A 25,577-nucleotide genomic window follows, 5' to 3' on the forward strand; every position below is an offset into this window, starting at 1 on the left:
CACAACAGAGAGGCTAAGCATTCACAAATGCAAAAGATAGGAAACGGAACACGAGAGACATCTGAGAAGGGGTTCATATGGAAAGAGACGAAGAATGCACAGCACTCAGATTCCAAGAAACACCACCACCACCCTTGACCCTTCCCCCATGACCAACTCTGACCTAAAGCCTTTCTCTCCCTCTAACCTATCCCTAAAACATAACCCTCATCTAATCATATACATGTGCATCCCTAGCATCCATCCATCCATCCACACACGAGAGAGAAAGAGGAAGACACAGACGGAATTGAGAAAGGAAAAGAGAGGGACACAGCCAGAGAGAGACACGGAACCAAAGAGAGGAAAGGAGTCGATGGTCCAGACTTTTCCTCAATCTGTCTCGAAGGTAGAAGCAATGACAGCGCCCTTCCACCCCAGAAGGGGGAAAAGGACGGAAGGTTTGGAGAGGAAAAGACAAGAACGCAGGGAGCCATTAGAAGCTCAGCCACCCGCAGAAGCCGAGCTGGGACCCTTGAACAGAATCTCAATGGAAACAGAGGACCAGAAAGTTGGCTACTCTTTTCTATAAGAGAGGGAGACCTTCGAGTCTTCCTTTCGGTCCTCCAACTTGGATGCGGGGTCTCAAAACAGTCAGGAGGGGGAGTGCCTTTTCCTGGGTTCCACGGCGCATCCAGGCCTCGTTCTGCCCCATTCTGTGCTGTGTCAGCCCTGGATGGAATCTTTCTTTCTGAAGTCTCAGCGCACGAGCTCCACGTGATATCGGCCCCAGGTGGAAAGGCATGGAGCTGCTCGTAGGCCGACAGACCTAGGAAGCAGATGGGAGAATGACCCCCACTCTGCAGATGGAGAGACTGGGGCAACCCTGAGGGGCATATGCTTGTCCAGGGCCACACCACTTATGAGAAGAAGGAGCCTGGTCTGAGAGCAGCATGGTCCTCGGAGCTCAGGCCCTGGCTGAACCCAGGCCTCCCCAGGGCTGTGGGCTGGGCCGTGTGGGTGTCATTGTGCCTGCACATGGCCTAAGGGGGGTGGTCGAGCAGTCAGAAACCCAGAGATTCCCTTGGGAAGTTTTGAGGAAGGGACCTCAGCACGAACCCCAGGAAATGATGTCACCTGCCGGCAACAGAACCCAACAGAACCCGCAATCCGGGTATCCAGGCCTCCAGAGCGGAGAGGAGCCCCCAGCCAGATCACTTGCTGCCAAGATGTTCTGCTGTTTGCCCCTGCCCAGAGGCCGGGGCCTCAGGAGAGCTCACAGGCAGTGTGCGTGGGCACCCTGTCGACGTTGGCTCAGGACACCCCCGAGAGGCCTCTGGCCCTTTGCCCGGAGAAACAGAAAGGTAACACGGGGAGCCCCAGGCCGGGCTAGGCCACCTCTCCCATGCCACCCGGAAACACCGGGTCCTTTGCCTGTGTGGGGGGATGCGGGTTTCTCGGGCTGTGTCTCCCTCAAGGAAGCCCAGGCGGATGTGGGGTCAGAAGCCTGTGGACAAGTTGTGTCCACACCCCAGGGGAGAGCAGGCTGGGCGGGATGGGGAGAGTGTGGGCAGCGCCGACCGGCCAGGCTGACCTCACACCCTCAGATGGGTCTCTTTCCTCCCGGGTGGGGATCTGAGCAGACACACGTCTCTGACCCTTCTGGGAAGAGAAGTTCGAGCAGGCAGAAGCAGCGGCTCCACTGGCCAGGCCCAGCTCGGAAAACTCCCAGCATGGCTGGCTGACGGTCACTGTCGTTGAAGAGCTTCCCACGTGATGAGGCCGAGGACGGGGACACCCCATCCAGCTCCCAGAGGGAGGGGTCGGAGCACCACCCCCCCGCCCGTGAGGCCCAGTGCAGGCTCCAGGTCAGCGTGCCCACGGAGGCATCAGCCCCACCGGGGGAGACGCGGAGGTGGGGAAGGCCTGCTGCCGAGACACCGCCCAGGATACAGCCGGCGGCCCAGTCTGAGGCTGCCACGGAGCTCAGCACACCCGGCTCCGACCCAGAGTCCAGAGAACCCCGGCCTCTGAGGCACCAGGAGGACCTGGAGCCCAGCACGCCAGAGCACAGAGGTGAGGACGCTGGGGCTGGTGCACGGGAGTGTGTGGGGAGGGGTGCTGAGCTACACAGGGACGAGTCCTCGAAAGCTGCTGCTGGGCCTGCAGCAAGCGCTGGCCTCACACCCCCCGCCCCCCATCTTGCACACTTCAGTCCCAAAAGACATCTGACGCTGGGTATTCTTTGGGAACCTCTTGGAAGGTTTCTGTCCCGGGGTACGCACATGCCAAGGCTGGCCTGTGGGCAAACTTTGCTTCTCCCCCAGCTCTAGCACTGGCCTCCAACTGGAACCAGGCTCCACTTCCCAGACCTGTCCCTAAAGAGGTGGTGGCTCCAGGTGCAGGACCCAGGGATCCACCGAGGGCAGATGGAGAAGCGAGACTTGCCCTCGCAGAGACACCAGGCCAGCTGGGTACTGGCCAGCACACCGGGCAGATCGGATCTCCGTGCCTGCAGGACCCCCAGCCCCAGGCACTGATGTCCCACCCCCTCAGCGAGAACCTCCACCTCCACGTGCACCTCTACCTGCTCGGGCTTTGGCAAGAGAACCCGAGGCAGAGGAAGAGTCACCGCCTCGGCAGGGAGAGCCTGCCCTGGCTCCCGCGCAACACCCAGACGCCCACGATGACTCACCCAGCCCTGCAGGGAGAAAGAGCCCCCGCTCTGGACAGAGACCCAGAGCCCTTACCGGAAACACCACGTCCAGGGGAGCGGTCGGCTCTGCAGCCTCCATCCCTGTCTGCTCACCGTGGATGCCGGCAACTCGGTCTGCCCCCAGGGGACATGGAGTTCCTTTCCCCTGAACTGCTTTGCATGTGGTTTGTTTCCACCTTTCTGGTGATGTTTTATTTTTTGTATGGTTTCCTGTATTTTTGTTGGTTAAGTTGGGATTAGTAAACTGTTTCATCATTGTTGCAATCTGGGAACACTGTTGTGTAACTCTGGTGATACTGTGTTACCATCACCACTTTGTAGTTTCAGACCCGTTCCATCTTTATGCCCCACCCCCCAACAAAGCCTGGATTCAAGGCAAGCACGCCCTGTTCATCCCTCCCCCCGATCCTGAACACAATTTCATCTTTTCTTTCTGCATTCCTTCCTATATTCTTGGTGTCCCCAATCAGTGACTCTCAGCGAAATGACTGAAGGAGTGTTTTTCGGACTCTCCACCTACTGTAAGACTCCATTGGAGAGTTCTCATTTTTATGTCATTTGAACTAGCCTTTGATAGCTGAAAGGACGGTGTACGTCCTTTCAAGATACCATGTGCCAAACGAAGCCCTTTTGGCAACTGCCATCATTATCTCCAGGCAGGCATTGCTGTTTGAAGGGTGACATCTCAGCCAGAAGGCAGAGGCTGAGCTCCTCTTGTTGCACCAGCTCCCAAAAGAAGCCAAGAAAGGGAGCTGGAACAACAAACCACCCCCATGCCCAGGAAAGCGTTCTTCATGACAGAAGGCTAGAAAATGACCCAACATCCTTGTGGCCCAGAACCACTCTAGAAAATCACTGTTCCATAAAAAAGAGAAACACATGGGAAGTTCCAAGGAGAGGCAATGCCCATGGCCAGTGTACTTGAGAGACGGCCTGACCGCTCCGGGGAAGACACGCACCGACGGAACCCCTTGGGAAACAGCAGTGATAGTCCTCACCGTCGTAAGGGTTTCCTCTGGGGACAACCTGCCCTGGGCACCACACGAGGGAGCAGACCGGCTTCTCTTCCTCTGCCCCCACACCATTCACTCATGAAGGCAGCTCAGGTGTTCTCATGCCCTGCCTGCCTGCCTGCCTGGCTCATCCGTGAGCTGTGACCACCTCCAGGCTAGGACTCCACCTTTTCCTCTCTGTGTACCGTGAATCTGCACACAGTGGGCTTTCAGAACCTTAGGAGACTTGAGCCATTCCCGCTCGAGCCAGAACCCTCCCCAGGAAGGAAAACAGCTGTGGAGTCATTTTGGCCCCAGCACTGGTTCCGAAAGCCTGGCGGCTCCTACAGCCTCTACGGTGTGAAGAGGGAGGTCCCTTTTGACAGAGCTTTCCGGCTCTCAGATCTAAGCTGTTGTTTCACTGTCAGCTGTGTCTCTTCCGTTGCAGCCAGGTGGGCCACGCTGCTCCAAAGGAGCTCACAAGCTGAGTTTCAAGGGAGGACAGGGATGGCTACAACGTGCTGCAAACTGAGTGAGGGTCCCCACAATCCTCAGCAAAGGTCTGTGGTGTGCAAGTGGGGAGTAGAGGGCCCCCAAGTTCCAAAGGAAGGGAGGTAGTCGGGAGCTAAAGCCCTTGGCTGCTGTGGTAGCAGCTGCAGATGGCAGCCCGTCCACAGTGCACTTCAAATGAGGTCATATGAGCGGGACTCTGGAAATGGCTCCGAAATCGAGAGAAAGGGGTCAGGGTATGTGGGAATCCGGCGGGGGTGGGGGGTGGATGAAGGAAGGTGTCCCTCCTCTCTCCAGTGCAATTTGGTTTGGTGAGTCTCAAAGCTACCAGATGGCACTTCCCAAGTCAGGCCCCCGCAGGAATCAGGGTGGGCTGCCTGCCTCGGGCCCTGCCACAGGGACAAGCCACACCAGTGGCCTCCCTGAGCTCCAATGGCCGGATCTGGGGGGTTCTGTCTGGTTGCACACCTCCTTGCTGTGGCCAAGTTCCCCCCTTCTCTGAGCACCAGCTTCATCCTCTCGAATGAGGACATCGATTGCTACCTTGGCACGTTACTCTCTTCATCCTGTGAAGACTCATTAGGCTTATCCTACAATTACTAGCTGGCCCGAAGAGATATCTCCTGAATCCAGCTTAAGCTGGAGTCTCCCAGGCTCATCTGGCATGTCTTCCCTGAAGTCTGCCAAAACCCACACCCTTGCATTTCCAGGGACTCCCCTTAGCCAGCTGGGCAGAAAACCCAGCATGCTTCAAACAAGCTGACAGACAAGCGGGAGAGGACTCACGGGCAGACGGCTTCCCTCAGGTCTCGGGGGGAGCTCTGGGACCACAGCAGCAACGGGCCATCCCAGCCCCTGAGCTCAGCAGCGCCCTCATTCTCAGGCCGGCGGCTCTGCCCTGAGGGGAGCAGGAACGTCACCAACTGCCGCAGGCGGACCTCAAGCCCCTCCCACTGCTGGAGCCTGACCTGCCCCGGCCCCACCCCTTCCCCTACCCCAGCAGGACGAGAGCTCGTCTTCCCCTGGCTTCCAACGTGAGGCCCGGCCCTGGGCCCCGATTGGGCACTGCCCCAGCCCGGAGCCAATCACAGTGGCCAGGGAGGTGGAACGCACCGATTGGCCAGGGCCAGGTCATGTGACCATACTCCCCAGGAAACTCAAAGATAACCAAGGTTCTCTAAGAAACCAATGAACAAAATTATCCAGTAAAGGCAAACCTTAATTTTTAATGAGGACAATGTCACAGAAAAAAAAAAAATGCTCCACAATAAACTGCTCAAGGAAGCTACTAAATAAACATTCAGAAAAGTTTAGTAGTTTTTTTTTTTTTTTTAAATAGGGTGACGGAGAGCTATACCTTTCCCATCTATGTGAATTTAGGTTTAAACTAGATTTCCCTTGGCTATTATATAAGACAAAAAAACCCACATCACCCACTTTCACTCCCCCCCACCCCCAAAATGTGTTTTAATCTATTGAATTTTTGTGTCCTCAGTTGTGTCTGATTCACGGCAACTCACCAACTCTACACAGCCAGGCTCTTCCGTCCATGGAATTCAGGGCAATTTTTTCTGTCCCAGTAAATGCCCACCCTGGGTGATCCAAAGGCAAGGGCTCCGAGGCTCCTGAGAGACTAACTCCTTTCAGCTGAGCACAGAGCTGGCTCCTCACTGGGATGCCTGTGGCCTGGGGCTCCCAGAGGGGAGAGCAGCACTCGCCCCACCGTGTGGTCACTGCTGGAAATGCAGGCTGCTCCTCACTCCCCCTTGACAGTGTCCCTGAGGGCAGAACAGTGTGAATCGAATCAAGGTGGAAATGCAAACTCCAATGCAACCAACCTTCCCACAAGGTCTCCAAAACCACTCAGGAACAGGGAATTGGAAACTGCAGGGGATGACATGAATGGAGATGGAGACTTGACACCTTACACCGAGTTCACTTCCAGTTATCCCTAGACAAACTTTCCATGAAAACTTGTCACAAATCTAGAAGAACAATGAGCAGAAACCGGACACGTGCTTTGAGTCTTCACACACAAAACTAAAAGGCAGTTCACAAAAAAAACCCAGAGAATACAGTGGACTTTGCAAAATCAAAGATATCTACTGTGGGAAAACCTCATGACAAAAGCAAAAGACAGGTCATACATCGCGAGACGAATGAGTGGAAACACAAAGCTTATCAAGGATGTGTCTCCAAACAGACAAAGAACGCCAACACAACAAGCCTGTGAAAACTAGGGAAAGGTCTGAAGGGACACCAGACGGAGGAAGACACACACAGAGTATCCCGGATGATGTCCAGCACTGAGGGCCTGAAGAAACAACAGTCTAGTTGCACCCCCTCAGGCCTGTGTGACCGTGGATGAGGCCTCTGTTTCCCGGTGGCTCTGAGACATGGACAGGGAGGAAGGGGAAGAGAAGTCACTTGCATTTCTAATACTCACAGCAAAGTCTTCCAATGAGAAGGGAATTATCACCCCCACTGACAATGCCATTCACTGAAGTGATACCCACGAGTCCATCTACCCCAGAAGGGAAGGATGGACCTGTTCTCACAAAACGGCGAGAGATGGAAGGAGGAAGATCAAGCCCACACCAATCACTGGAAAGAGAAGCTGTGCTCAGGGCTTGAAAGAATTCCTATTGGGAAAATCATGTCACAGCCCCACATGGCAATCCACAGCTTCCATGCTATTCCTCCCAAAATGCCAATGCATTTTCACACCGAACAAAGAATTGCAAAAGGGGTACGGAAACAGAAAAGAGCCTACATTGTCAATACAATCCGACGAAAAAGCCCCGATACGGACATCCAAGGTTGTGTGAAAGGAAATTAGACGACCAAACTAGGATCCTCAGGAGAGTATCGGAGAAGGCAATGGCGACCCACTCCAGTACTGTTGCCTGGAAAATGTCCTGGACGGAGGAGCCTGGTAGGCTGCAGGCCATGGGGTCATGCAGAGTCAGACACGACTGAAGTGACTTAGCCGCAGCAGCAGCAGCAGGACAGTATGCTATTGGGAATACAACAACACACACAGATCCAGATCGATGGAATAAAGTTGAGGGTCCAGAAACAAACCCCAGCATCCATGGTCAACTCATCTCTGACACAGACGGGGAGAATATCCAAATGGGAACAAGAAAGCCTCTTCAATCAATGTCCATGGGAAAACCAGACAGCTACATCTGAAGAACGCTATTGGTTTTGATCTCATACCACCTCAATATCGGGGAAAAACCTCACCCTAAAGACTGAGGTCATGAGATAGCTAGAAAGAAGCGTAGGTCAAAGGCTCCTTAACATCAGAGTCTCCTTGCCATTTGCTGGGCGGAGGTCGAAATGGGTCTCTTCAAGTAAGGGAAAGAGGTAAACGAAGTACACCACTGGGTTTCCATCCAATGGAACCTCTTCACAACAGAGAGGCTAAGCATTCACAAATGCAAAAGATAGGAAACGGAACACGAGAGACATCTGAGAAGGGGTTCATATGGAAAGAGACGAAGAATGCACAGCACTCAGATTCCAAGAAACACCACCACCACCCTTGACCCTTCCCCCATGACCAACTCTGACCTAAAGCCTTTCTCTCCCTCTAACCTATCCCTAAAACATAACCCTCATCTAATCATATACATGTGCATCCCTAGCATCCATCCATCCATCCACACACGAGAGAGAAAGAGGAAGACACAGACGGAATTGAGAAAGGAAAAGAGAGGGACACAGCCAGAGAGAGACACGGAACCAAAGAGAGGAAAGGAGTCGATGGTCCAGACTTTTCCTCAATCTGTCTCGAAGGTAGAAGCAATGACAGCGCCCTTCCACCCCAGAAGGGGGAAAAGGACGGAAGGTTTGGAGAGGAAAAGACAAGAACGCAGGGAGCCATTAGAAGCTCAGCCACCCGCAGAAGCCGAGCTGGGACCCTTGAACAGAATCTCAATGGAAACAGAGGACCAGAAAGTTGGCTACTCTTTTCTATAAGAGAGGGAGACCTTCGAGTCTTCCTTTCGGTCCTCCAACTTGGATGCGGGGTCTCAAAACAGTCAGGAGGGGGAGTGCCTTTTCCTGGGTTCCACGGCGCATCCAGGCCTCGTTCTGCCCCATTCTGTGCTGTGTCAGCCCTGGATGGAATCTTTCTTTCTGAAGTCTCAGCGCACGAGCTCCACGTGATATCGGCCCCAGGTGGAAAGGCATGGAGCTGCTCGTAGGCCGACAGACCTAGGAAGCAGATGGGAGAATGACCCCCACTCTGCAGATGGAGAGACTGGGGCAACCCTGAGGGGCATATGCTTGTCCAGGGCCACACCACTTATGAGAAGAAGGAGCCTGGTCTGAGAGCAGCATGGTCCTCGGAGCTCAGGCCCTGGCTGAACCCAGGCCTCCCCAGGGCTGTGGGCTGGGCCGTGTGGGTGTCATTGTGCCTGCACATGGCCTAAGGGGGGTGGTCGAGCAGTCAGAAACCCAGAGATTCCCTTGGGAAGTTTTGAGGAAGGGACCTCAGCACGAACCCCAGGAAATGATGTCACCTGCCGGCAACAGAACCCAACAGAACCCGCAATCCGGGTATCCAGGCCTCCAGAGCGGAGAGGAGCCCCCAGCCAGATCACTTGCTGCCAAGATGTTCTGCTGTTTGCCCCTGCCCAGAGGCCGGGGCCTCAGGAGAGCTCACAGGCAGTGTGCGTGGGCACCCTGTCGACGTTGGCTCAGGACACCCCCGAGAGGCCTCTGGCCCTTTGCCCGGAGAAACAGAAAGGTAACACGGGGAGCCCCAGGCCGGGCCAGGCCACCTCTCCCATGCCACCCGGAAACACCGGGTCCTTTGCCTGTGTGGGGGGATGCGGGTTTCTCGGGCTGTGTCTCCCTCAAGGAAGCCCAGGCGGATGTGGGGTCAGAAGCCTGTGGACAAGTTGTGTCCACACCCCAGGGGAGAGCAGGCTGGGCGGGATGGGGAGAGTGTGGGCAGCGCCGACCGGCCAGGCTGACCTCACACCCTCAGATGGGTCTCTTTCCTCCCGGGTGGGGATCTGAGCAGACACACGTCTCTGACCCTTCTGGGAAGAGAAGTTCGAGCAGGCAGAAGCAGCGGCTCCACTGGCCAGGCCCAGCTCGGAAAACTCCCAGCATGGCTGGCTGACGGTCACTGTCGTTGCAGAGCTTCCCACGTGATGAGGCCGAGGACGGGGACACCCCATCCAGCTCCCAGAGGGAGGGGTCGGAGCACCACCCCCCCGCCCGTGAGGCCCAGTGCAGGCTCCAGGTCAGCGTGCCCACGGAGGCATCAGCCCCACCGGGGGAGACGCGGAGGTGGGGAAGGCCTGCTGCCGAGACACCGCCCAGGATACAGCCGGCGGCCCAGTCTGAGGCTGCCACGGAGCTCAGCACACCCGGCTCCGACCCAGAGTCCAGAGAACCCCGGACTCTGAGGCACCAGGAGGACCTGGAGCCCAGCACGCCAGAGCACAGAGGTGAGGACGCTGGGGCTGGTGCACGGGAGTGTGTGGGGAGGGGTGCTGAGCTACACAGGGACGAGTCCTCGAAAGCTGCTGCTGGGCCTGCAGCAAGCGCTGGCCTCACACCCCCCGCCCCCCATCTTGCACACTTCAGTCCCAAAAGACATCTGACGCTGGGTATTCTTTGGGAACCTCTTGGAAGGTTTCTGTCCCGGGGTACGCACATGCCAAGGCTGGCCTGTGGGCAAACTTTGCTTCTCCCCCAGCTCTAGCACTGGCCTCCAACTGGAACCAGGCTCCACTTCCCAGACCTGTCCCTAAAGAGGTGGTGGCTCCAGGTGCAGGACCCAGGGATCCACCGAGGGCAGATGGAGAAGCGAGACTTGCCCTCGCAGAGACACCAGGCCAGCTGGGTACTGGCCAGCACACCGGGCAGATCGGATCTCCGTGCCTGCAGGACCCCCAGCCCCAGGCACTGATGTCCCACCCCCTCAGCGAGAACCTCCACCTCCACGTGCACCTCTACCTGCTCAGGCTTTGGCAAGAGAACCCGAGGCAGAGGAAGAGTCACCGCCTCGGCAGGGAGAGCCTGCCCTGGCTCCCGCGCAACACCCAGACGCCCACGATGACTCACCCAGCCCTGCAGGGAGAAAGAGCCCCCGCTCTGGACAGAGACCCAGAGCCCTTACCGGAAACACCACGTCCAGGGGAGCGGTCGGCTCTGCAGCCTCCATCCCTGTCTGCTCACCGTGGATGCCGGCAACTCGGTCTGCCCCCAGGGGACATGGAGTTCCTTTCCCCTGAACTGCTTTGCATGTGGTTTGTTTCCACCTTTCTGGTGATGTTTTATTTTTTGTATGGTTTCCTGTATTTTTGTTGGTTAAGTTGGGATTAGTAAACTGTTTCATCATTGTTGCAATCTGGGAACACTGTTGTGTAACTCTGGTGATACTGTGTTACCATCACCACTTTGTAGTTTCAGACCCGTTCCATCTTTATGCCCCACCCCCCAACAAAGCCTGGATTCAAGGCAAGCACGCCCTGTTCATCCCTCCCCCCGATCCTGAACACAATTTCATCTTTTCTTTCTGCATTCCTTCCTATATTCTTGGTGTCCCCAATCAGTGACTCTCAGCGAAATGACTGAAGGAGTGTTTTTCGGACTCTCCACCTACTGTAAGACTCCATTGGAGAGTTCTCATTTTTATGTCATTTGAACTAGCCTTTGATAGCTGAAAGGACGGTGTACGTCCTTTCAAGATACCATGTGCCAAACGAAGCCCTTTTGGCAACTGCCATCATTATCTCCAGGCAGGCATTGCTGTTTGAAGGGTGACATCTCAGCCAGAAGGCAGAGGCTGAGCTCCTCTTGTTGCACCAGCTCCCAAAAGAAGCCAAGAAAGGGAGCTGGAACAACAAACCACCCCCATGCCCAGGAAAGCGTTCTTCATGACAGAAGGCTAGAAAATGACCCAACATCCTTGTGGCCCAGAACCACTCTAGAAAATCACTGTTCCATAAAAAAGAGAAACACATGGGAAGTTCCAAGGAGAGGCAATGCCCATGGCCAGTGTACTTGAGAGACGGCCTGACCGCTCCGGGGAAGACACGCACCGACGGAACCCCTTGGGAAACAGCAGTGATAGTCCTCACCGTCGTAAGGGTTTCCTCTGGGGACAACCTGCCCTGGGCACCACACGAGGGAGCAGACCGGCTTCTCTTCCTCTGCCCCCACACCATTCACTCATGAAGGCAGCTCAGGTGTTCTCATGCCCTGCCTGCCTGCCTGCCTGGCTCATCCGTGAGCTGTGACCACCTCCAGGCTAGGACTCCACCTTTTCCTCTCTGTGTACCGTGAATCTGCACACAGTGGGCTTTCAGAACCTTAGGAGACTTGAGCCATTCCCGCTCGAGCCAGAACCCTCCCCAGGAAGGAAAACAGCTGTGGAGTCATTTTGGCCCCAGCACTGGTTCCGAAAGCCTGGCGGCTCCTACAGCCTCTACGGTGTGAAGAGGGAGGTCCCTTTTGACAGAGCTTTCCGGCTCTCAGATCTAAGCTGTTGTTTCACTGTCAGCTGTGTCTCTTCCGTTGCAGCCAGGTGGGCCACGCTGCTCCAAAGGAGCTCACAAGCTGAGTTTCAAGGGAGGACAGGGATGGCTACAACGTGCTGCAAACTGAGTGAGGGTCCCCACAATCCTCAGCAAAGGTCTGTGGTGTGCAAGTGGGGAGTAGAGGGCCCCCAAGTTCCAAAGGAAGGGAGGTAGTCGGGAGCTAAAGCCCTTGGCTGCTGTGGTAGCAGCTGCAGATGGCAGCCCGTCCACAGTGCACTTCAAATGAGGTCATATGAGCGGGACTCTGGAAATGGCTCCGAAATCGAGAGAAAGGGGTCAGGGTATGTGGGAATCCGGCGGGGGTGGGGGGTGGATGAAGGAAGGTGTCCCTCCTCTCTCCAGTGCAATTTGGTTTGGTGAGTCTCAAAGCTACCAGATGGCACTTCCCAAGTCAGGCCCCCGCAGGAATCAGGGTGGGCTGCCTGCCTCGGGCCCTGCCACAGGGACAAGCCACACCAGTGGCCTCCCTGAGCTCCAATGGCCGGATCTGGGGGGTTCTGTCTGGTTGCACACCTCCTTGCTGTGGCCAAGTTCCCCCCTTCTCTGAGCACCAGCTTCATCCTCTCGAATGAGGACATCGATTGCTACCTTGGCACGTTACTCTCTTCATCCTGTGAAGACTCATTAGGCTTATCCTACAATTACTAGCTGGCCCGAAGAGATATCTCCTGAATCCAGCTTAAGCTGGAGTCTCCCAGGCTCATCTGGCATGTCTTCCCTGAAGTCTGCCAAAACCCACACCCTTGCATTTCCAGGGACTCCCCTTAGCCAGCTGGGCAGAAAACCCAGCATGCTTCAAACAAGCTGACAGACAAGCGGGAGAGGACTCACGGGCAGACGGCTTCCCTCAGGTCTCGGGGGGAGCTCTGGGACCACAGCAGCAACGGGCCATCCCAGCCCCTGAGCTCAGCAGCGCCCTCATTCTCAGGCCGGCGGCTCTGCCCTGAGGGGAGCAGGAACGTCACCAACTGCCGCAGGCGGACCTCAAGCCCCTCCCACTGCTGGAGCCTGACCTGCCCCGGCCCCACCCCTTCCCCTACCCCAGCAGGACGAGAGCTCGTCTTCCCCTGGCTTCCAACGTGAGGCCCGGCCCTGGGCCCCGATTGGGCACTGCCCCAGCCCGGAGCCAATCACAGTGGCCAGGGAGGTGGAACGCACCGATTGGCCAGGGCCAGGTCATGTGACCATACTCCCCAGGAAACTCAAAGATAACCAAGGTTCTCTAAGAAACCAATGAACAAAATTATCCAGTAAAGGCAAACCTTAATTTTTAATGAGGACAATGTCACAGAAAAAAAAAAAATGCTCCACAATAAACTGCTCAAGGAAGCTACTAAATAAACTTTCAGAAAAGTTTAGTAGTTTTTTTTTTTTTTTTTTTAAATAGGGTGACGGAGAGCTATACCTTTCCCATCTATGTGAATTTAGGTTTAAACTAGATTTCCCTTGGCTATTATATAAGACAAAAAAACCCACATCACCCACTTTCACTCCCCCCCACCCCCAAAATGTGTTTTAATCTATTGAATTTTTGTGTCCTCAGTTGTGTCTGATTCACGGCAACTCACCAACTCTACACAGCCAGGCTCTTCCGTCCATGGAATTCAGGGCAATTTTTTCTGTCCCAGTAAATGCCCACCCTGGGTGATCCAAAGGCAAGGGCTCCGAGGCTCCTGAGAGACTAACTCCTTTCAGCTGAGCACAGAGCTGGCTCCTCACTGGGATGCCTGTGGCCTGGGGCTCCCAGAGGGGAGAGCAGCACTCGCCCCACCGTGTGGTCACTGCTGGAAATGCAGGCTGCTCCTCACTCCCCCTTGACAGTGTCCCTGAGGGCAGAACAGTGTGAATCGAATCAAGGTGGAAATGCAAACTCCAATGCAACCAACCTTCCCACAAGGTCTCCAAAACCACTCAGGAACAGGGAATTGGAAACTGCAGGGGATGACATGAATGGAGATGGAGACTTGACACCTTACACCGAGTTCACTTCCAGTTATCCCTAGACAAACTTTCCATGAAAACTTGTCACAAATCTAGAAGAACAATGAGCAGAAACCGGACACGTGCTTTGAGTCTTCACACACAAAACTAAAAGGCAGTCCACAAAAAAAACCCAGAGAATACAGTGGACTTTGCAAAATCAAAGATATCTACTGTGGGAAAACCTCATGACAAAAGCAAAAGACAGGTCATACATCGCGAGACGAATGAGTGGAAACACAAAGCTTATCAAGGATGTGTCTCCAAACAGACAAAGAACGCCAACACAACAAGCCTGTGAAAACTAGGGAAAGGTCTGAAGGGACACCAGACGGAGGAAGACACACACAGAGTATCCCGGATGATGTCCAGCACTGAGGGCCTGAAGAAACAACAGTCTAGTTGCACCCCCTCAGGCCTGTGGGACCGTGGATGAGGCCTCTGTTTCCCGGTGGCTCTGAGACATGGACAGGGAGGAAGGGGAAGAGAAGTCACTTGCATTTCTAATACTCACAGCAAAGTCTTCCAATGAGAAGGGAATTATCACCCCCACTGCCAATGCCATTCACTGAAGTGATACCCACGAGTCCATCTACCCCAGAAGGGAAGGATGGACCTGTTCTCACAAAACGGCGAGAGATGGAAGGAGGAAGATCAAGCCCACACCAATCACTGGAAAGAGAAGCTGTGCTCAGGGCTTGAAAGAATTCCTATTGGGAAAATCATGTCACAGCCCCACATGGCAATCCACAGCTTCCATGCTATTCCTCCCAAAATGCCAATGCATTTTCACACCGAACAAAGAATTGCAAAAGGGGTACGGAAACAGAAAAGAGCCTACATTGTCAATACAATCCGACGAAAAAGCCCCGATACGGACATCCAAGGTTGTGTGAAAGGAAATTAGAAGACCAAACTAGGATCCTCAGGAGAGTATCGGAGAAGGCAATGGCGACCCACTCCAGTACTGTTGCCTGGAAAATGTCCTGGACGGAGGAGCCTGGTAGGCTGCAGGCCATGGGGTCATGCAGAGTCAGACACGACTGAAGTGACTTAGCCGCAGCAGCAGCAGCAGGACAGTATGCTATTGGGAATACAACAACACACACAGATCCAGATCGATGGAATAAAGTTGAGGGTCCAGAAACAAACCCCAGCATCCATGGTCAACTCATCTCTGACACAGACGGGGAGAATATCCAAATGGGAACAAGAAAGCCTCTTCAATCAATGTCCATGGGAAAACCAGACAGCTACATCTGAAGAACGCTATTGGTTTTGATCTCATACCACCTCAATATCGGGGAAAAACCTCACCCTAAAGACTGAGGTCATGAGATAGCTAGAAAGAAGCGTAGGTCAAAGGCTCCTTAACATCAGAGTCTCCTTGCCATTTGCTGGGCGGAGGTCGAAATGGGTCTCTTCAAGTAAGGGAAAGAGGTAAACGAAGTACACCACTGGGTTTCCATCCAATGGAACCTCTTCACAACAGAGAGGCTAAGCATTCACAAATGCAAAAGATAGGAAACGGAACACGAGAGACATCTGAGAAGGGGTTCATATGGAAAGAGATGAAGAATGCACAGCACTCAGATTCCAAGAAACACCACCACCACCCTTGACCCTTCCCCCATGACCAACTCTGACCTAAAGCCTTTCTCTCCCTCTAACCTATCCCTAAAACATAACCCTCATCTAATCATATACATGTGCATCCCTAGCATCCATCCATCCATCCACACACGAGAGAGAAAGAGGAAGACACAGACGGAATTGAGAAAGGAAAAGAGAGGGACACAGCCAGAGAGAGACACGGAACCAAAGAGAGGAAAGGAGTCGATGGTCCAGACTTTTCCTCAATCTGTCTCGAAGGTAGAAGCAATGACAGCGCCCTTCCACCCCAGAAGGGGGAAAAGGACGGAAGGTTTGGAGAGGAAAAGACAAGAACGCAGGGAGCCATTAGAAGCTCAGCCACCCGCAGAAGCCGAGCTGGGACCCTTGAACAGAATCTCAATGGAAACAGAGGACCAGAAAGTTGGCTACTCTTTTCTATAAGAGAGGGAGACCTTCGAGTCTTCCTTTCGGTCCTCCAACTTGGATGCGGGGTCTCAAAACAGTCAGGAGGGGGAGTGCCTTTTCCTGGGTTCCACGGCGCATCCAGGCCTCGTTCTGCCCCATTCTGTGCTGTGTCAGCCCTGGATGGAATCTTTCTTTCTGAAGTCTCAGCGCACGAGCTCCACGTGATATCGGCCCCAGGTGGAAAGGCATGGAGCTGCTCGTAGGCCGACAGACCTAGGAAGCAGATGGGAGAATGACCCCCACTCTGCAGATGGAGAGACTGGGGCAACCCTGAGGGGCATATGCTTGTCCAGGGCCACACCACTTATGAGAAGAAGGAGCCTGGTCTGAGAGCAGCATGGTCCTCGGAGCTCAGGCCCTGGCTGAACCCAGGCCTCCCCAGGGCTGTGGGCTGGGCCGTGTGGGTGTCATTGTGCCTGCACATGGCCTAAGGGGGGTGGTCGAGCAGTCAGAAACCCAGAGATTCCCTTGGGAAGTTTTGAGGAAGGGACCTCAGCACGAACCCCAGGAAATGATGTCACCTGCCGGCAACAGAACCCAACAGAACCCGCAATCCGGGTATCCAGGCCTCCAGAGCGGAGAGGAGCCCCCAGCCAGATCACTTGCTGCCAAGATGTTCTGCTGTTTGCCCCTGCCCAGAGGCCGGGGCCTCAGGAGAGCTCACAGGCAGTGTGCGTGGGCACCCTGTCGACGTTGGCTCAGGACACCCCCGAGAGGCCTCTGGCCCTTTGCCCGGAGAAACAGAAAGGTAACACGGGGAGCCCCAGGCCGGGCCAGGCCACCTCTCCCATGCCACCCGGAAACACCGGGTCCTTTGCCTGTGTGTGGGGATGCGGGTTTCTCGGGCTGTGTCTCCCTCAAGGAAGCCCAGGCGGATGTGGGGTCAGAAGCCTGTGGACAAGTTGTGTCCACACCCCAGGGGAGAGCAGGCTGGGCGGGATGGGGAGAGTGTGGGCAGCGCCGACCGGCCAGGCTGACCTCACACCCTCAGATGGGTCTCTTTCCTCCCGGGTGGGGATCTGAGCAGACACACGTCTCTGACCCTTCTGGGAAGAGAAGTTCGAGCAGGCAGAAGCAGCGGCTCCACTGGCCAGGCCCAGCTCGGAAAACTCCCAGCATGGCTGGCTGACGGTCACTGTCGTTGCAGAGCTTCCCACGTGATGAGGCCGAGGACGGGGACACCCCATCCAGCTCCCAGAGGGAGGGGTCGGAGCACCACCCCCCCGCCCGTGAGGCCCAGTGCAGGCTCCAGGTCAGCGTGCCCACGGAGGCATCAGCCCCACCGGGGGAGACGCGGAGGTGGGGAAGGCCTGCTGCCGAGACACCGCCCAGGATACAGCCGGCGGCCCAGTCTGAGGCTGCCACGGAGCTCAGCACACCCGGCTCCGACCCAGAGTCCAGAGAACCCCGGACTCTGAGGCACCAGGAGGACCTGGAGCCCAGCACGCCAGAGCACAGAGGTGAGGACGCTGGGGCTGGTGCACGGGAGTGTGTGGGGAGGGGTGCTGAGCTACACAGGGACGAGTCCTCGAAAGCTGCTGCTGGGCCTGCAGCAAGCGCTGGCCTCACACCCCCCGCCCCCCATCTTGCACACTTCAGTCCCAAAAGACATCTGACGCTGGGTATTCTTTGGGAACCTCTTGGAAGGTTTCTGTCCCGGGGTACGCACATGCCAAGGCTGGCCTGTGGGCAAACTTTGCTTCTCCCCCAGCTCTAGCACTGGCCTCCAACTGGAACCAGGCTCCACTTCCCAGACCTGTCCCTAAAGAGGTGGTGGCTCCAGGTGCAGGACCCAGGGATCCACCGAGGGCAGATGGAGAAGCGAGACTTGCCCTCGCAGAGACACCAGGCCAGCTGGGTACTGGCCAGCACACCGGGCAGATCGGATCTCCGTGCCTGCAGGACCCCCAGCCCCAGGCACTGATGTCCCACCCCCTCAGCGAGAACCTCCACCTCCACGTGCACCTCTACCTGCTCGGGCTTTGGCAAGAGAACCCGAGGCAGAGGAAGAGTCACCGCCTCGGCAGGGAGAGCCTGCCCTGGCTCCCGCGCAACACCCAGACGCCCACGATGACTCACCCAGCCCTGCAGGGAGAAAGAGCCCCCGCTCTGGACAGAGACCCAGAGCCCTTACCGGAAACACCACGTCCAGGGGAGCGGTCGGCTCTGCAGCCTCCATCCCTGTCTGCTCACCGTGGATGCCGGCAACTCGGTCTGCCCCCAGGGGACATGGAGTTCCTTTCCCCTGAACTGCTTTGCATGTGGTTTGTTTCCACCTTTCTGGTGATGTTTTATTTTTTGTATGGTTTCCTGTATTTTTGTTGGTTAAGTTGGGATTAGTAAACTGTTTCATCATTGTTGCAATCTGGGAACACTGTTGTGTAACTCTGGTGATACTGTGTTACCATCACCACTTTGTAGTTTCAGACCCGTTCCATCTTTATGCCCCACCCCCCAACAAAGCCTGGATTCAAGGCAAGCACGCCCTGTTCATCCCTCCCCCCGATCCTGAACACAATTTCATCTTTTCTTTCTGCATTCCTTCCTATATTCTTGGTGTCCCCAATCAGTGACTCTCAGCGAAATGACTGAAGGAGTGTTTTTCGGACTCTCCACCTACTGTAAGACTCCATTGGAGAGTTCTCATTTTTATGTCATTTGAACTAGCCTTTGATAGCTGAAAGGACGGTGTACGTCCTTTCAAGATACCATGTGCCAAACGAAGCCCTTTTGGCAACTGCCATCATTATCTCCAGGCAGGCATTGCTGTTTGAAGGGTGACATCTCAGCCAGAAGGCAGAGGCTGAGCTCCTCTTGTTGCACCAGCTCCCAAAAGAAGCCAAGAAAGGGAGCTGGAACAACAAACCACCCCCATGCCCAGGAAAGCGTTCTTCATGACAGAAGGCTAGAAAATGACCCAACATCCTTGTGGCCCAGAACCACTCTAGAAAATCACTGTTCCATAAAAAAGAGAAACACATGGGAAGTTCCAAGGAGAGGCAATGCCCATGGCCAGTGTACTTGAGAGACGGCCTGACCGCTCCGGGGAAGACACGCACCGACGGAACCCCTTGGGAAACAGCAGTGATAGTCCTCACCGTCGTAAGGGTTTCCTCTGGGGACAACCTGCCCTGGGCACCACACGAGGGAGCAGACCGGCTTCTCTTCCTCTGCCCCCACACCATTCACTCATGAAGGCAGCTCAGGTGTTCTCATGCCCTGCCTGCCTGCCTGCCTGGCTCATCCGTGAGCTGTGACCACCTCCAGGGTAGGACTCCACCTTTTCCTCTCTGTGTACCGTGAATCTGCACACAGTGGGCTTTCAGAACCTTAGGAGACTTGAGCCATTCCCACTCGAGCCAGAACCCTCCCCAGGAAGGAAAACAGCTGTGGAGTCATTTTGGCCCCAGCACTGGTTCCGAAAGCCTGGCGGCTCCTACAGCCTCTACGGTGTGAAGAGGGAGGTCCCTTTTGACAGAGCTTTCCGGCTCTCAGATCTAAGCTGTTGTTTCACTGTCAGCTGTGTCTCTTCCGTTGCAGCCAGGTGGGCCACGCTGCTCCAAAGGAGCTCACAAGCTGAGTTTCAAGGGAGGACAGGGATGGCTACAACGTGCTGCAAACTGAGTGAGGGTCCCCACAATCCTCAGCAAAGGTCTGTGGTGTGCAAGTGGGGAGTAGAGGGCCCCCAAGTTCCAAAGGAAGGGAGGTAGTCGGGAGCTAAAGCCCTTGGCTGCTGTGGTAGCAGCTGCAGATGGCAGCCCGTCCACAGTGCACTTCAAATGAGGTCATATGAGCGGGACTCTGGAAATGGCTCCGAAATCGAGAGAAAGGGGTCAGGGTATGTGGGAATCCGGCGGGGGTGGGGGGTGGATGAAGGAAGGTGTCCCTCCTCTCTCCAGTGCAATTTGGTTTGGTGAGTCTCAAAGCTACCAGATGGCACTTCCCAAGTCAGGCCCCCGCAGGAATCAGGGTGGGCTGCCTGCCTCGGGCCCTGCCACAGGGACAAGCCACACCAGTGGCCTCCCTGAGCTCCAATGGCCGGATCTGGGGGGTTCTGTCTGGTTGCACACCTCCTTGCTGTGGCCAAGTTCCCCCCTTCTCTGAGCACCAGCTTCATCCTCTCGAATGAGGACATCGATTGCTACCTTGGCACGTTACTCTCTTCATCCTGTGAAGACTCATTAGGCTTATCCTACAATTACTAGCTGGCCCGAAGAGATATCTCCTGAATCCAGCTTAAGCTGGAGTCTCCCAGGCTCATCTGGCATGTCTTCCCTGAAGTCTGCCAAAACCCACACCCTTGCATTTCCAGGGACTCCCCTTAGCCAGCTGGGCAGAAAACCCAGCATGCTTCAAACAAGCTGACAGACAAGCGGGAGAGGACTCACGGGCAGACGGCTTCCCTCAGGTCTCGGGGGGAGCTCTGGGACCACAGCAGCAACGGGCCATCCCAGCCCCTGAGCTCAGCAGCGCCCTCATTCTCAGGCCGGCGGCTCTGCCCTGAGGGGAGCAGGAACGTCACCAACTGCCGCAGGCGGACCTCAAGCCCCTCCCACTGCTGGAGCCTGACCTCCCCCGGCCCCACCCCTTCCCCTACCCCAGCAGGACGAGAGCTCGTCTTCCCCTGGCTTCCAACGTGAGGCCCGGCCCTGGGCCCCGATTGGGCACTGCCCCAGCCCGGAGCCAATCACAGTGGCCAGGGAGGTGGAACGCACCGATTGGCCAGGGCCAGGTCATGTGACCATACTCCCCAGGAAACTCAAAGATAACCAAGGTTCTCTAAGAAACCAATGAACAAAATTATCCAGTAAAGGCAAACCTTAATTTTTAATGAGGACAATGTCACAGAAAAAAAAAAAAAGCTCCACAATAAACTGCTCAAGGAAGCTACTAAATAAACTTTCAGAAAAGTTTAGTAGTTTTTTTTTTTTTTTTTTTAAATAGGGTGACGGAGAGCTATACCTTTCCCATCTATGTGAATTTAGGTTTAAACTAGATTTCCCTTGGCTATTATATAAGACAAAAAAACCCACATCACCCACTTTCACTCCCCCCCACCCCCAAAATGTGTTTTAATCTATTGAATTTTTGTGTCCTCAGTTGTGTCTGATTCACGGCAACTCACCAACTCTACACAGCCAGGCTCTTCCGTCCATGGAATTCAGGGCAATTTTTTCTGTCCCAGTAAATGCCCACCCTGGGTGATCCAAAGGCAAGGGCTCCGAGGCTCCTGAGAGACTAACTCCTTTCAGCTGAGCACAGAGCTGGCTCCTCACTGGGATGCCTGTGGCCTGGGGCTCCCAGAGGGGAGAGCAGCACTCGCCCCACCGTGTGGTCACTGCTGGAAATGCAGGCTGCTCCTCACTCCCCCTTGACAGTGTCCCTGAGGGCAGAACAGTGTGAATCGAATCAAGGTGGAAATGCAAACTCCAATGCAACCAACCTTCCCACAAGGTCTCCAAAACCACTCAGGAACAGGGAATTGGAAACTGCAGGGGATGACATGAATGGAGATGGAGACTTGACACCTTACACCGAGTTCACTTCCAGTTATCCCTAGACAAACTTTCCATGAAAACTTGTCACAAATCTAGAAGAACAATGAGCAGAAACCGGACACGTGCTTTGAGTCTTCACACACAAAACTAAAAGGCAGTCCACAAAAAAAACCCAGAGAATACAGTGGACTTTGCAAAATCAAAGATATCTACTGTGGGAAAACCTCATGACAAAAGCAAAAGACAGGTCATACATCGCGAGACGAATGAGTGGAAACACAAAGCTTATCAAGGATGTGTCTCCAAACAGACAAAGAACGCCAACACAACAAGCCTGTGAAAACTAGGGAAAGGTCTGAAGGGACACCAGACGGAGGAAGACACACACAGAGTATCCCGGATGATGTCCAGCACTGAGGGCCTGAAGAAACAACAGTCTAGTTGCACCCCCTCAGGCCTGTGTGACCGTGGATGAGGCCTCTGTTTCCCGGTGGCTCTGAGACATGGACAGGGAGGAAGGGGAAGAGAAGTCACTTGCATTTCTAATACTCACAGCAAAGTCTTCCAATGAGAAGGGAATTATCACCCCCACTGCCAATGCCATTCACTGAAGTGATACCCACGAGTCCATCTACCCCAGAAGGGAAGGATGGACCTGTTCTCACAAAACGGCGAGAGATGGAAGGAGGAAGATCAAGCCCACACCAATCACTGGAAAGAGAAGCTGTGCTCAGGGCTTGAAAGAATTCCTATTGGGAAAATCATGTCACAGCCCCACATGGCAATCCACAGCTTCCATGCTATTCCTCCCAAAATGCCAATGCATTTTCGCACCGAACAAAGAATTGCAAAAGGGGTATGGAAACAGAAAAGAGCCTACATTGTCAATACAATCCGACGAAAAAGCCCCGATACGGACATCCAAGGTTGTGTGAAAGGAAATTAGACGACCAAACTAGGATCCTCAGGAGAGTATCGGAGAAGGCAATGGCGACCCACTCCAGTACTCTTGCCTGGAAAATGTCCTGGACGGAGGAGCCTGGTAGGCTGCAGGCCACGGGGTCATGCAGAGTCAGACACGACTGAAGTGACTTAGCCGCAGCAGCAGCAGCAGGACAGTATGCTATTGGGAATACAACAACACACACAGATCCAGATCGATGGAATAAAGTTGAGGGTCCAGAAACAAACCCCAGCATCCATGGTCAACTCATCTCTGACACAGACGGGGAGAATATCCAAATGGGAACAAGAAAGCCTCTTCAATCAATGTCCATGGGAAAACCAGACAGCTACATCTGAAGAACGCTATTGGTTTTGATCTCATACCACCTCAATATCGGGGAAAAACCTCACCCTAAAGACTGATGTCATGAGATAGCTAGAAAGAAGCGTAGGTCAAAGGCTCCTTAACATCAGAGTCTCCTTGCCATTTGCTGGGCGGAGGTCGAAATGGGTCTCTTCAAGTAAGGGAAAGAGGTAAACGAAGTACACCACTGGGTTTCCATCCAATGGAACCTCTTCACAACAGAGAGGCTAAGCATTCACAAATGCAAAAGATAGGAAACGGAACACGAGAGACATCTGAGGAGGGGTTCATATGGAAAGAGATGAAGAATGCACAGCACTCCGATTCCAAGAAACACCACCACCACCCTTGACCCTTCCCCCATGACCAACTCTGACCTAAAGCCTTTCTCTCCCTCTAACCTATCCCTAAAACATAACCCTCATCTAATCATATACATGTGCATCCCTAGCATCCATCCATCCATCCACACACGAGAGAGAAAGAGGAAGACACAGACGGAATTGAGAAAGGAAAAGAGAGGGACACAGCCAGAGAGAGACACGGAACCAAAGAGAGGAAAGGAGTCGATGGTCCAGACTTTTCCTCAATCTGTCTCGAAGGTAGAAGCAATGACAGCGCCCTTCCACCCCAGAAGGGGGAAAAGGACGGAAGGTTTGGAGAGGAAAAGACAAGAACGCAGGGAGCCATTAGAAGCTCAGCCACCCGCAGAAGCCGAGCTGGGACCCTTGAACAGAATCTCAATGGAAACAGAGGACCAGAAAGTTGGCTACTCTTTTCTATAAGAGAGGGAGACCTTCGAGTCTTCCTTTCGGTCCTCCAACTTGGATGCGGGGTCTCAAAACAGTCAGGAGGGGGAGTGCCTTTTCCTGGGTTCCACGGCGCATCCAGGCCTCGTTCTGCCCCATTCTGTGCTGTGTCAGCCCTGGATGGAATCTTTCTTTCTGAAGTCTCAGCGCACGAGCTCCACGTGATATCGGCCCCAGGTGGAAAGGCATGGAGCTGCTCGTAGGCCGACAGACCTAGGAAGCAGATGGGAGAATGACCCCCACTCTGCAGATGGAGAGACTGGGGCAACCCTGAGGGGCATATGCTTGTCCAGGGCCACACCACTTATGAGAAGAAGGAGCCTGGTCTGAGAGCAGCATGGTCCTCGGAGCTCAGGCCCTGGCTGAACCCAGGCCTCCCCAGGGCTGTGGGCTGGGCCGTGTGGGTGTCATTGTGCCTGCACATGGCCTAAGGGGGGTGGTCGAGCAGTCAGAAACCCAGAGATTCCCTTGGGAAGTTTTGAGGAAGGGACCTCAGCACGAACCCCAGGAAATGATGTCACCTGCCGGCAACAGAACCCAACAGAACCCGCAATCCGGGTATCCAGGCCTCCAGAGCGGAGAGGAGCCCCCAGCCAGATCACTTGCTGCCAAGATGTTCTGCTGTTTGCCCCTGCCCAGAGGCCGGGGCCTCAGGAGAGCTCACAGGCAGTGTGCGTGGGCACCCTGTCGACGTTGGCTCAGGACACCCCCGAGAGGCCTCTGGCCCTTTGCCCGGAGAAACAGAAAGGTAACACGGGGAGCCCCAGGCCGGGCCAGGCCACCTCTCCCATGCCACCCGGAAACACCGGGTCCTTTGCCTGTGTGTGGGGATGCGGGTTTCTCGGGCTGTGTCTCCCTCAAGGAAGCCCAGGCGGATGTGGGGTCAGAAGCCTGTGGACAAGTTGTGTCCACACCCCAGGGGAGAGCAGGCTGGGCGGGATGGGGAGAGTGTGGGCAGCGCCGACCGGCCAGGCTGACCTCACACCCTCAGATGGGTCTCTTTCCTCCCGGGTGGGGATCTGAGCAGACACACGTCTCTGACCCTTCTGGGAAGAGAAGTTCGAGCAGGCAGAAGCAGCGGCTCCACTGGCCAGGCCCAGCTCGGAAAACTCCCAGCATGGCTGGCTGACGGTCACTGTCGTTGCAGAGCTTCCCACGTGATGAGGCCGAGGACGGGGACACCCCATCCAGCTCCCAGAGGGAGGGGTCGGAGCACCACCCGCCCGCCCGTGAGGCCCAGTGCAGGCTCCAGATCAGCGTGCCCACGGAGGCATCAGCCCCACCGGGGGAGACGCGGAGGTGGGGAAGGCCTGCTGCCGAGACACCGCCCAGGATACAGCCGGCGGCCCAGTCTGAGGCTTCCACGGAGCTCAGCACACCCGGCTCCGACCCAGAGTCCAGAGAACCCCGGCCTCTGAGGCACCAGGAGGACCTGGAGCCCAGCACGCCAGAGCACAGAGGTGAGGACGCTGGGGCTGGTGCACGGGAGTGTGTGGGGAGGGGTGCTGAGCTACACAGGGACGAGTCCTCGAAAGCTGCTGCTGGGCCTGCAGCAAGCGCTGGCCTCACACCCCCCGCCCCCCATCTTGCACACTTCAGTCCCAAAAGACATCTGACGCTGGGTATTCTTTGGGAACCTCTTGGAAGGTTTCTGTCCCGGGGTACGCACATGCCAAGGCTGGCCTGTGGGCAAACTTTGCTTCTCCCCCAGCTCTAGCACTGGCCTCCAACTGGAACCAGGCTCCACTTCCCAGACCTGTCCCTAAAGAGGTGGTGGCTCCAGGTGCAGGACCCAGGGATCCACCGAGGGCAGATGGAGAAGCGAGACTTGCCCTCGCAGAGACACCAGGCCAGCTGGGTACTGGCCAGCACACCGGGCAGATCGGATCTCCGTGCCTGCAGGACCCCCAGCCCCAGGCACTGATGTCCCACCCCCTCAGCGAGAACCTCCACCTCCACGTGCACCTCTACCTGCTCGGGCTTTGGCAAGAGAACCCGAGGCAGAGGAAGAGTCACCGCCTCGGCAGGGAGAGCCTGCCCTGGCTCCCGCGCAACACCCAGACGCCCACGATGACTCACCCAGCCCTGCAGGGAGAAAGAGCCCCCGCTCTGGACAGAGACCCAGAGCCCTTACCGG

General features: G+C 55.4%; 2 protein-coding genes and 3 long non-coding RNA genes across 5 annotated transcripts; 2 read left to right on the forward strand and 3 right to left on the reverse strand.

The window, feature by feature from the left end:
* Positions 1-765: 765 nt before the first annotated feature.
* On the forward strand, positions 766-2,959 carry LOC145527471 (uncharacterized). The gene is made up of 3 exons (XM_081545534.1): positions 766-1,343; positions 1,743-2,055; positions 2,307-2,959. The coding sequence occupies exons 1-3, from the start codon at positions 933-935 to the stop codon at positions 2,933-2,935; spliced, it is 1,353 nt and encodes a 450-aa protein (XP_081401660.1). The 5' UTR covers positions 766-932; the 3' UTR covers positions 2,936-2,959.
* LOC145527640 (uncharacterized) lies at positions 2,885-7,794 on the reverse strand. The gene is made up of 2 exons (XR_014069810.1): positions 5,718-7,794; positions 2,885-5,095 (listed from the first exon to the last, which is right to left on the reverse strand). It is a non-coding gene; the product is annotated as an uncharacterized LOC145527640 (long non-coding RNA).
* A 992-nt stretch (positions 7,795-8,786) lies between these two features.
* LOC145527537 (uncharacterized) lies at positions 8,787-12,132 on the forward strand. Its single transcript, XM_081545636.1, has 3 exons — positions 8,787-8,956; positions 9,356-9,668; positions 9,920-12,132. The coding sequence occupies exons 1-3, from the start codon at positions 8,822-8,824 to the stop codon at positions 10,546-10,548; spliced, it is 1,077 nt and encodes a 358-aa protein (XP_081401762.1). The 5' UTR covers positions 8,787-8,821; the 3' UTR covers positions 10,549-12,132.
* LOC145527647 (uncharacterized) lies at positions 10,498-15,410 on the reverse strand. Its single transcript, XR_014069819.1, has 2 exons — positions 13,334-15,410; positions 10,498-12,708 (listed from the first exon to the last, which is right to left on the reverse strand). It is a non-coding gene; the product is annotated as an uncharacterized LOC145527647 (long non-coding RNA).
* Positions 15,411-18,139: 2,729 nt separating this feature from the next.
* On the reverse strand, positions 18,140-23,868 carry LOC145527664 (uncharacterized). The gene is made up of 3 exons (XR_014069836.1): positions 23,428-23,868; positions 20,950-21,207; positions 18,140-20,324 (listed from the first exon to the last, which is right to left on the reverse strand). It is a non-coding gene; the product is annotated as an uncharacterized LOC145527664 (long non-coding RNA).
* Positions 23,869-25,577: the final 1,709 nt, after the last annotated feature.

This window comes from Giraffa tippelskirchi, chromosome 11 (assembly GCF_054371585.1).
Source record: "Giraffa tippelskirchi isolate mGirTip1 chromosome 11, T2T-mGirTip1v1.2.pri, whole genome shotgun sequence".
NCBI classification, from domain to species: Eukaryota; Metazoa; Chordata; class Mammalia; order Artiodactyla; family Giraffidae; genus Giraffa; species Giraffa tippelskirchi.